This window comes from Pseudorca crassidens, chromosome 15 (genome assembly GCF_039906515.1).
Source record: "Pseudorca crassidens isolate mPseCra1 chromosome 15, mPseCra1.hap1, whole genome shotgun sequence".
NCBI classification, from domain to species: Eukaryota; Metazoa; Chordata; class Mammalia; order Artiodactyla; family Delphinidae; genus Pseudorca; species Pseudorca crassidens.
The window spans coordinates 9,232,611-9,244,517 of NC_090310.1; the positions used below are offsets into that span (position 1 = coordinate 9,232,611).

Genomic DNA, 11,907 nt, shown 5'->3' on the forward strand with positions numbered 1-11,907 from the left:
AACCTGCAATGACAGGAAGCAGATCAGGGTTATCTGGGGATGGAGTTGAGGGGTGTGGGAGAGACTGGAGGGAGTGATTACAAAAGAACATAAAGGAATTTTTTTTTAAATTAATTAATTAATTTATATTTTTGGCTGCGTTGGGTCTTCGTTGCTGCACGTGGGTTTTCTCTAGTTACGGTGAGCGGGGGTTACTTTTTGTTGTGGTGCACAGGCTTCTCATCGCAGTGGCCTCTTGTCACGGAGCACGGGCTGTAGGTGCGTGGGCTTCAGTAGTTGCAGTGCGTGGGCTCAGTAGTTGTGGCTCGCGGGCTCCAGAGCACAGGCTCATTATTTGTGGCACACAGGCTTCGTTGCTCCGCGGCATGTGGGATCTTCCCAGACCAGGGCTCGAATCCGTGTCCCCTGCATTGGCAGGCGGATTCTTAACCACTGCACCACCAGGGAAGTCCTGAGGTCCACATTTTAAAAGGGATATGTGTGTGTGTGTGTGTGTGTGTGTGTGTGTGTGTGTGTGTGCTGGGATAACTGGATATCCACAAGCAAAAGTATGAAGTCAGATCCCTACCTCACACCATATACAAGATTAACTCAAAATGGATCAATGACCTAAATGGAAGAGCTAAAACTATAAAACCCTTAGAAGAAAACATAAAGGTATAATAAATCTTTATGATCTTGAATTAGAAAATGGTTTCTTAGATATGATGCCAAAGTACAAGCAACAAAAGAAAAAAATAGATAATTGTACTTCATCAGACTTTCATAAAAACTTTTCTGCATCAAAGGACGCCATCGGGGCTTCCCTGGTGGCGCAGTAGTTGAGAGTCCGCCTGCCAATGCAGGGGACGTGGGTTCGTGCCCCAGTCTGGGAGGATCCCACATGCCGTGGAGCGGCTGGGCCCGTGGGCCATGGCCGCTGGGTCTGCGCTTCCGGAACCTGTGCTCCGCGGTGGGAGAGGCCACGGCAGTGAGAGGCCTGCGTACCGCAAAAAAAAAAAAAAAAAAAGGACACCATCAAGAAAGTGAAAAGACGACCTACAGAATGGGAGAAAATTATAAACCATATATCTGATAAAGGACTAGTTTCCAGAATATATAAAGAACTCTTACAACTCAGAAATAAAGAAACATGGGACTTCCCTGGTGGTACAGTGATTAAGAATCTGCCTGCCAATACAAGGGACATGGTGGTGCAGTGATTAAGAACCTGCCTGCCAATACAAGGGACACGGGTTCGAGCCCTGGTCCGGGAAGATCCCACATGCCACGGAGCAGCTAAGCCCATGCGCCACAACTACTGAGCTTCTGCTCTAGAGCCCGTGAGCCACAACTACTGAGCCCATGTGTCACAACTACTGAAGCCCGTGCACCTAGAGCCCATGCTCCTCAACAAGAGAAGCCACCGCAATGAGAAGGCCGCGCACCTCAATGAAGAGTAGCCCCCGCTCGCCGCAACTAGAGAAAGCCCGTGTGCAGCAAGAAGACCCAACACAGCCAAAAGTAAATTAAATTAAATAAATTAATTAAGAAAAAATAAAGAGACCAACAACCAACTGAAAAATGAGCAAAGTGTCTGAATAGGCTTTTCCCCAAAGTAGATATAAAAATGACCAATAGCACATGAAAAGATGGTGAACATCATTAGTCACCAGAGATGTGGAAATTGAAATCATGAGATAACACTTCACACCCACTAGGAGAGTTATAATAAAAAAAGATAGACAATAACAAGTGTTGGTGAAGAAACTGGAACTTCATACATTGCTAGTGCAAGTGTAAGATGGCGCAACTGCTTTGGAAAACAGTCTGGCCTTTCCTCAGAAAGACTAAACGTGGAATTATCATATACCCACTCATTGGTATATAAGCAAGAGGAAAAAACATGTCACATAAAAACTTGTATGACAATGTTTATAACAGCATTATTCATAATAGCCAAAAAGATGAAACAACCCCAATGTTCACCAAGTGATGAATGGATAAACAAATTGTGGTAAATACATGCAATGGAATATTATTTGGTAATAAAAAGGAATCAATAGATATACAATGGAATATGATTTGGCCTTAAAAAGGAAGGAAATATTGATATGCTATACAACATGGAAGAACCGTGAAGACATTATGCTCAGTGAAACAAACCAGTTGCAAAAGGACAAATACTGTATGATTCCACTTATATGAGGCACCTAGAGTAGTCAAATTCATAGAAACAGAAAGTAGAATGGTGTGTGTCAGGGGCTGGGGTGAGGGGGGAATGGGGAGGGAGTATTTAATGGACATAGAGCTTCAGTTTGGGAAAATAAAAAAGTTCTGGAGATGGATCGTGGTGATGGTTGCAGAACAAGGGGAATGGACTTAATGTCACAGAACTGTATACTTTAAAATGATTAAAATGGGAAATTTTATGTCACATATGTACCACAAAAAAATCAAAAGGAATCATTACTAATAAATTCTACAACATGAATGAATCTTTAAAACATTATATTAGGACTTCCCTGGTGGCGCAGTGGTTAAGAATCTGCCTGCCAATGCAGAGGGTACTGGTTTGAGCCCTGGTTCAAGAAGATCCCACATGCCACGGAGCAACTAAGCCCATGCGCCACAACTACTGAGCCCACACACCACAACTACTGAGCCTGCGTGCTACAACTGCTGAAGCCCGTGCGCCTAGAGCCTGTGCTCCACAACAAGAGAAGCCACTGCAGTGAGAAGCCCATGCACTGCAATGAAGAGTAGCCCCCCGCTCAACGCAACTAGAGAAAGCCCACGCACAGCAATGAAGATCCAACGCAGACAAAAATAAATAAATTAAAAAAAAATAAATTTATTTAAAATATATATATTAAATGAAAGAAGCCAGTCACAAAAGACCACATATTATAGGATTCCATTAGTATGAAATGTCCAGAACAGGCAAATCTATAGAGACAGAAAGTAGGTTAGTTGCCTGGGGCTGGTGGTCGGAGTGGGATCTGGGGGAAATGGGGAGTCACTGCTAATGGGCACGGAGCTGCTTTTCTGGGGTGATGAAAATGTTCTAAAATTGTGCCAATGGATACACAGCTCTGTGAATATACCAAAAACCATTGAATTGTACAATTTAAATTGTTGAATTGTATGGCATGTATCTCAATAAAGCTGCTTTTTTTTTTTTTTTTGAGGGGGTGGTGATTGAATCCTTGGAGAATAATGAATTTAAAGGCTGAATCGGACTTCCATGGTGGCGCAGTGGTTAAGAATCCGCCTGCCAATGCAGGGGACACGGGTTCAAGCTCTGATCTTGGAAGATCCCACATGCCGCGGAGCAACTAAGCCTGTGCACCACAACTACTGAGACTGCGCTCTAGAGCCCGCGAGCCACAAGGACTGAGCCCTCGCACCACAACTACTGAAGCCCACAAGCCTAGAGCCCACGCTCTGCAACAAGAGAAGCCACCGCAATGAGAAGCCTGTGCACCGCAAGGAAGAGAAGCCCCCACTCTCCGCAACTAGAGAAAGCCCGCGCGCAGCAACGAAGACCCAACGCAGCCAAAAATAAATAAATTTATTTTTTTTTAAAAAAAAAAGACTGAATCAGGGAGCAGAACCATGAAGATGAAGTGTTCCCTTTCTCCAGTCAGCCCCTGGAAGATAGTAGGTACCCCATAAATTAAATCCAATGGATCATTTCTAGAAAGAGGAACCCATTGCAGTTGCTGTTTTTGGAGAACCGACTAAGTGCCAGACATTGTGGTAGACACATATCAAGTCACCTAATCCTTCAACTACCCATTTTAAAGATGATATAATTGAGATTCAGGGAATTAAGGACTTTGCTCTTGGTCACATAGGAAGTGGCAGAGGTCAGAATGGGACCCAGGTCTGTCTGACTTCAAAGCTAAGGTCTAAAAATTGACCCTAAAAATTATTAATTTTATATAGAAGTTTTCAGGCTTACCCCAAAGTATTAATATAAAGAATAATACAGTGCACACCTGTGTACTCAGCCTAAGAAACTGAACTATCTCTTAATGCCATTGAAGTCCCCTCTGTCTCCTCCCCGATTCCATCCCTCTTCTGCCAGACAGCCACACTGCTGAATTTCCTGTACTTTTACTTTGTACGTATCTCCAAGCAATAATATAAAGTACGGTTCTGCATGTTTCTAAACTTTACATAAACACTATTATACTGAATGTAGTCTTCTGAGGCTGCCTTTTTTTAACTGTATTGTTTGTGAGATTTAGCCAAGTTGACACGTGTAGCTGTAATTTGCCCATTTCTGTTGCTGTGTAGAATGAAGTGTTCCACTGTATTGGACATTTGGGTTGTTTCCAGTTTTTCGTCATTACAAGTAGAGACACTGCAAACATTCCCGTTCTTGTCTCCTAGTCCAAGACAGTGAAAATTCCTAGGAGTTTGTGTTAGTTTCCTATCGCTGCTGTAACAAATTACCAAATTAGTGCCTTAAAACAACACAGGTTTATTATCTTACATTTCTGGATGTCAGGAGTCTGAAATGGGTTTCACTGGGCTGAAATTAAGGTATTGGCAGGGGTGCACTCTCTCTGGAGTCTCCAAAGGAGAATCAATTTCCTTGCCTTTTCTGGTTTCTAGAGGCTGCCTGCTCGTGGCTTCTTCCTCCAGCTTCAAAGCCAGCAACGTAGTGTCTTCAAATTTCTCTGTCACTCTGACCCTCCGATTTTACTGTCAAACCTCCTTCTCTGATTCTGACCCTCCTGCCTCCCCCTTATAAGGACTCTTGTGATTACACTGGCCCCACCTGGATGATCCAGGATAATCTCTCCATCTCGAGATCCTTGATTTAATCACATCTGCAAAGTTCCTTTCACCATGGAAGGTAACAAGTTCACAGGTTCCAGGGATTAGGATGTGGACACCTTTGGGGTCTATTATTCTGTCCACTGCAGAGGGGAACAGCTGGGTAGTGTGATATGAACACCTTTGAATTACGAGTTTGTCAAACTGCCCTCCAAAGTGAATTGATTCTCTCTCCCAATAGCAGTACAAAAGCATTCCTGTCACTTCCCATCCTCATCAACACTTGATATTATCTGACTTTTTAATTTTTGCCAACTTGACACCTGTGAAATGTCTGGACTCTGACTGCTATGCAGTCAAGAAAGAGATGATGGTCAATGGCGCTGAATGTGACAAAGAAGGGCCCTGGCAGTAAGAAGCAGTCCATGACCTTGGCTAGTGCAGTGCCCTTGGAGTTGTGGTGGTGGGGGGCGGTGAAGTCAGACTGAGTCAAGGAATAAGGGGGGGGGGGCGGGTATGAGGAAATGGATGCAGGGAGTACAGAGTCTAGATGGTATGTTAGTAGGCTTGGACTGCCATAACAAAATACCACACACTGGGTGGCTGAAACAAAAGATACCTATTTCTCATAATTCTGGAGGCTGGAAAGCCCAAGATCAAGGTGCCAGCAGATTTGGCTTCTCGTGAGAGCTCTCTTCCTGGTTTGCAGACAGTGGCCTTCTAGCTGTGACCTCACACTGGTGGAGAGAAAAAGAACTTTGGTCTCTTTTCCTCTTCTTATAAGGGCACTAATCCCATCATCAGGCCCCATCCTCATGACCTCATCTAAACCTAATTACCTCTCAAAGGCCCCACGTCCAAATATCATTACATTGGGGTTAGGGCTTCGACATACCAGTTTTGGGGGGAACTACTCAATTCATAACAGGGTACTTTCAAAATATTGGGTGGGGGTGGTGAAAGGGAGGTATCAGTCTAAAGGCAGAAATTAAAGGTGAAAGAGACAGACAAAGAAAGAGACATAACTACCACAGTGGGGGAGGCATCCTGGAGGGGCAGGTGAAGGTGAGACCCATAGCAAGGGTACCTGGGCTGGCTTTGGAATGAGGGGAGGTTCCTCCTTCTGGAGGAAGGAGAGAAGAAAGGGCACTGGGGCAGGTGCAGAGAAGATCCAAAGAGGTGGAGCAGGAAGTGGCAGAAGCTCTCCCATGTGATGGGCAGTGGAGTCACCTACTGAGGGGGCAGGAGTGGGTGTAGGAGGTCTGAGGAATGTGGGGAAGTTTCACAGGGGCCGTTGTTGTGGGATTCCACAGGGGGCCCACTGGGCTGAACAAAGGGGGATTGGTGATGAAGAGGGGACAAGCCAAGGCAGGAGCTCCCATCAGATCTCACCAGGGCCTCTTAGAGTGAAGACTGCCTCTTGCCCGGCCAAAGGAGGGCTGGACAGGGGGAGTGTCTAGGAGACCCCTGGAAGCTTAGTGGAAACAGTGGGTCTGGAGGACGCAGACCAGAACCAGGGAGATCATAGCCAGGAAACTGTGAAGTGTGGAAGAGCTCTTGATAATACCCAGGACCGTGGTGGAGGGACATCAGGGACTGTGGGGCACACAATGCTGCCTGGGGAGGTAGAGAGGGCTTCCTGGAGGTGGTGATGTTCCAGCTGAATCTTGAAAAGGAAAACCAAATTTCACTTGCCATAAAAATGTGGAAGAAGTGTTGCCTTCACAGTCTATCAGCAAGTCTGTCCTGCCCCACTCCATCAGTTTTGTCTCTTTCTCAGACATCTCCACCACGCCCCCTGTGCTCTGGCTGGATTGGGAGAGTCCTTGTTGGGCACTTTCAGCTTCTATGCCTTGGCTTATGGACTTCTCTTTGGTTTCACTATTTTCGCCTTCAACTTCAGAACTCCTATTCATCCCTCAAAACCCAGCTCAAATGTCACCTCTGCTGGTGAGCCTTTCTGTGCCCTGGTGCCATCTTGGTCCTTTCTTAGTAGTGTGGTGAAGTGGAAAAAGCTCACTCACTACTGTTTGATTTTAGACAGGTGACAATCTCTGAGTGTCTGTTTCCTGACAATGGCACTGGCCAAGCCTAGTTGTGAAGATAAGGTACATGACATCCTCAGGCATCACATGGGACTCACAAAGGAAGACATCGAGCCATGACACCCACCATTCTGTCTTGTACTAAAGTAAGCTGAGTGAGAATGTGACTCTGCCTTAATCCATGAGCTCTTAGAGAGTAGAGACAATGCCCTGACAGGGCCCAGCCCAGTGCCCAGCATGGAGGTATCGTGTGCTCCGTGGACACTGCACATACAGGAAGAACTGAGATTGTCTGTCATTTACTTGTAATGTGACTTTGGGGAGGTGACATCATCTCTGAGAATCTGTTCCTTCATCTTTAAAATAACAATAACTCGTATTAGGTATTCATCTAACTACAGGTAAGGGACTCAACAATTCACTACCTCTAATCCTCACATTGTGTTATCATCATCCTATTTTATGGAAAGGAAAACTGAGGCTGGGGGAAGTGAATGACTTGTCCAAGTTAGCAGCGGGCAGGAGCTCCTGGCACCCGGCCAAATTCAGAAAATTGTGCGAATTCACGGGGTAAATGTGAAATAGCCTTGCAAACTGTAAAGGCCTGGGGTGGGAGAGTCCGTGCCTGGGGGTGTGGTGAATGATGGCCGGGAGGAGAGGAAAGGAGAGGCGCCTTAGATATCCGGACGCCGTGAGGAGGATGGGTTGCCATGCGATCTGCGGATGCGGGAGGCGCGGCAAGGCGCGGCTCGGCCGGGGTGGGAAGAGGAGCGGCCTGCCCCCTCCCCATCCCACCCCCAACCTCCACGCCGCGGCCCCTTTAAGAGCGGGCGGGGCGCCCTCTGGCGGCGGAGCGGCGCGCGCTGCCGGAGCCAGAGCCCCAGCCGGATCCCGGAGCCGGAGCGGAGCGGAGCCGGGGCGGAGCGGGCCGAGCGGGCCGAGCCAGCAGCCGAGCTGGGGGCGCGGGCGGGCGGCATGTACCGGGCCCGGGCGGCGCGGGCGGGGCCGGAGCCCGGCAGCCCGGGGCGCTTTGGGATCCTCAGCACCGGGCAGCTCCGGGACCTGCTTCAGGATGAGCCCAAGCTGGACCGGATCGTGCGGCTCAGCAGGAAGGTAGCGCGGGGGGCGCGGGCGGGGGGCTCGGGGGACGGGCCGCGGCCTGCCGGACCTGCCGACCGACCGAAGGGCCGCACCGGCCGGGCCGAGGGGCCTCCGGAGCCTGGCACGTACGAGTGGGCCCGGTAGAGCCGCCCCCGGGGGAGGGGGCTTCCTGAGCTGGCCTGGGGCGGGTGGGGCGCCGGAGACCCAGGGAGGCGCCCGTGCACCCCCGGGATGGCCGCGAGGCGTGTCCTACAGCGGCTGCTCCAGGGAGGTGTGTTCCGGGGGGCGGGGGGCGGCTGTTTGTGGGGGCCCTGGCTCGCACACCCACGTCTGTAGGGCCAGAAAGGGGAGGCGCCTTCCATGGGGAGAACTAGGGGCCTGTGTGACACCTGGGGGGGCCGTTGGGAGGGCTTCCGTGGTCTGGGAGTGTAAGAGGGGGCTTTGGGTCTTCCGGTGGGGAGGGGTACTGAAAGCTGAGGCGTGTATTCCATAGGCCACCATAAGAGAAAGTTGTATATTTCACAGGAGATAGGCCCGGGCTGGTTGTCTGCGGGGGGGGGGCAGAAAGGGAAAGTGTACATTGGAGGGAGGCAGGCAGGAGGGGCGTGTGCATCCTATAGGGGACAGATGGAGGGTAGTGCGTTCTCCAGGGGCAGGGAGTGGAGGCTCGGCCCGCCTAGTAACAGAAGGAAATAGCGTTCTCCAGGGCCAGGAAAGAAAGGGGTCTGCTTTCTGCAAGAGAAGGAAAGCTGGGAGCAGGTGCTAGGGGATCAGGGAGGAAAAGGGGGTGTGTATTCCTTGGGGTGTGGGGATTCCACTGGAGGGCAGAGGAGGGGGTGCGAGGGAAGAGAGGGGGGTTTGAGGGGGTGCTGTGCAGGGACAGGGTGAAGACATCACTGGAGAGTAAGAGCAGGGGGTGGGAGTGTTTTCGGCACAAACACCTGAGGAGGAAACAGACAAAGGCCTGGAATGAGAGGGAAGCTGCCCATGCATGGAAAATGGGACAGAGGAGGGAGGGGGACTCCTCGGGGACCTGAGCAGACATATTAATTGAAAATTAAAAATTAACTAACATTTGTAGAGGCCTTCGTAGTTTTCCTCACTTAAGTCTCACAACAACCCTATAAGGTAGATGTTTTTAGCTCACTTTGTGGAAGAGGAAACTGAGGCAAAGTGGGGTCTGGGCTCTTATCGTTCCTCCACCTGTTGGCTCGCCATCCTGAGATTGGGGCAGGAAAGCCAAGCTTTCGGCTTGGCCCGTGGGCACTGTCGCCCACAGTGGCAGTAGGTGGCCATGGGCAGACTCCCTGAATGGGCCTCTGGTCTCTTCCCTGCCGGCAGTTCCAGGGCCTGCAGCTGGAGCGCGAGGCATGCCTGGCCTCCAACTACGCTCTAGCCAAGGAGAACCTGGCACTGCGGCCCCGCCTGGAGATGGGCCGCGCTGCCCTGGCCATCAAGTACCAGGAGCTTCGGGAGGTGGCCGAGAGCTGTGCAGACAAGCTGCAGCGACTGGGTGAGGGACGGCCGGGAGAACTGCCTGGGGTGGGGGGCAGCTGGCCATCTGGCTGGGTGGCCTTGGGAAGTGCCAGGCTCTGAAGGTCGGGACTTGGGCAGACCTATTCCCCAGGCAAGTTTGAGGGGTGCTACTGCTGGAAAATTACCGAGTTGGGAAAGTGAGCAGTCGATGGGTAGAGCTGGGTTCGAGAGGCCAAAATGGGGCCCCAAACCCAAGGGCCTGGGGTGCTTTAGGAGACAAAGCCCCTGCTCCCTCTTTCGCACTAGGACTGGGGGGAGGAGCATAGATGGATCCGGCAGGCGCGTTGTGCAGATGAGGAAACTGAGGCTCCAGAGAGGGGAGGGGAAGCGTAGAATCACACACAGGGTCAGTGAGAGTCAGGTCTGGGCCCTGGGGCTCTGCTCTGTCTGCCCTGAGTGACAGGCCCTAAGGGCAGGGGCTAGTTCACTATGTCCCTCTGTGGCCCTCAGAGGAGAGCATGCACCGCTGGAGCCCCCACTGCGCGCTGGGCTGGCTGCAGGCTGAGCTGGAGGAAGCTGAGCAGGAGGCTGAGGTGAGAGAAGGGGCAGCTGGGCCTGGGGACCGGGAGGGGGGCCCCATCCTATCATCATCCCCCTCCCCTCAATTCTTACATTGCAGGCTTGAGAGCCCCCCTTCCAGGAAGCCTGCCCTGAGTGCCTGGCTCCCAGGAGTGCCCACTGCATTGCTGTCCGCACTGGACACAAGGCCCACCGTCCCCACCTGTAACTTTTCCCCCAACTTCCTGTGAACATCTCAGGGCAGCTTAGGCTGGGTCTACAGAGGAGCTGGGACAGATGTCTCAGAGCTGGGTTGGGAGCACAGTGCTCAGTGAGTTGAAGAGGTGGAGGAGGAGGGCCCTGGCCCTGATGAGAGACACCTGTCTACTTCAAGTGTGTCTCCATCTCTGATCCCGCCTCATCCCTGGCCCAGCAGGTCTGGTGATAGTAAGGAAATCAAGGCTTGAGAGTAGAGGACGTTCATCCTCAGCACTGTGGCAGGCCCAGGCTGGAACTCAGGTGCCCCATGCCCGAGCTGTGGGTGGTCGCCATCGGGAAGGGTTCAGGGTGGGAGGAGAGAGGACCAGCCCTCAGTCTTTGGTCATGTTCTTCCCAAACTGTCCTTTCCCTCCTGTCCCAGGAGCACATGGAGCAGCTGCTGCTGGGGGAGCAGAGCCTGGAGGCTTTCCTGCCCGCTTTCCAACGAGGCCGTGCCCTGGCCCACCTGAGGCGGACCCAGGCGGAGAAGCTGCAGGAGCTGCTGCGGCGCCGGGAGCGATCTGGCCAGCCAGCCCCCACTGCTGCTGCGGATCCCCCCAAATCCTTCCCCGCTGCCGCTGTCCTGCCCACTGGGGCCGCCCGGGGGCCACCAGCAGTGCCCCGGAGCCTGCCCCCCTTGGACTCCCGCCCAGTGCCCCCGCTGAAGGGCTCCCCCGGGTGCCCTCTAGGCCCAGCCCCTCTGCTGAGCCCTCGGCCCTCGCAGCCAGAGCCCCCCCACCGGTAGGATCCAGGGTATGGCTCCCCACTGGGGGGCCCAGACAAACTTGATGCGTGGCTCCTCCTCCTCCCCCACCGCCGGGGTGGGGGGAGGGGCAGGCCCCTCCCCCTGGCCCTAGGCAGGCCCTGGCCCTGGAGGCTGAACTGGGGAGGAGGGTCACCTGGAAGATGCCCAGAGAGAGGGCCGGGAGTGGGGTGGGCAGGGTATTATGCCTCTGCCGCTGAGGAAACTCTGCCTTTTTCTCCCCGGCTGGGGCCTCCCGGGTGATGGGCCAGCCCCAGTGAAAGAACTTTACTCATGGGGGCCTGGGAAGATGCCCACTTCCTTCAAGGGCCCTGCCTAGGGGGCCTATCGCCCCCTGCCACTCCACTAGGCTTGCACAATGCCAAGGCTGACAGGAGTGTTTTCCATCATGTCCTGAGCCTACCTTTCCCCCAGTTCTGGGGTCCACCACCTAGGAGCCAGGTGGTCAGGCCCCGCTCATGCTCCAGACCCTGGGGCAAGGTAGGCCAGGGGCTTCTGACCTGCACCAGGTGAGAGTGGGCCCTCCCCCGGAAAGACCATTCTGTATTTTTCTGTCCCCGTCTCCTTAGAATGGAAACTTTTTGAGGGCAGGTCCTTGTCTTTGTATGTTCTGTCCCCAGCCCCGCCTCCCAGGGGCCGTCAATAAATGTGATGATGAGGATGACGATGCTGCCTGACTTCTCTCTGCTCCCTCATCCAGCCACTCTGCTGTTGCAGCCTCCACATCTCAGCTCCTGTGCTTCCTACTCTTGAGATGCCCTCCTTTCCTCTCTGCCCATCCAAAGCCTGGCTGTCCAGGTCCAGCACTGCTTCTGCCTCTTCCATGAAGCCTTTTCTGATTACCAACCCATGGGAGTCTTCCCTAACTCTTAAACTTCCCAGCACTTCTGGCCAGAAGCACACTCTGCTCCATCACTGTTCTCCAACTGCCTCACC

The 11,907-nt window shown here is 52.4% G+C and overlaps 1 protein-coding gene across 1 annotated transcript; it reads left to right on the forward strand.

Moving 5' to 3' along the window:
- Positions 1 to 7,713: 7,713 nt before the first annotated feature.
- VPS37D (VPS37D subunit of ESCRT-I) lies at positions 7,714 to 11,636 on the forward strand. The gene is made up of 4 exons (XM_067705903.1): positions 7,714 to 7,928; positions 9,258 to 9,429; positions 9,903 to 9,985; positions 10,591 to 11,636. The coding sequence occupies exons 1-4, from the start codon at positions 7,791 to 7,793 to the stop codon at positions 10,951 to 10,953; spliced, it is 756 nt and encodes a 251-aa protein (XP_067562004.1). The 5' UTR covers positions 7,714 to 7,790; the 3' UTR covers positions 10,954 to 11,636.
- Positions 11,637 to 11,907: the final 271 nt, after the last annotated feature.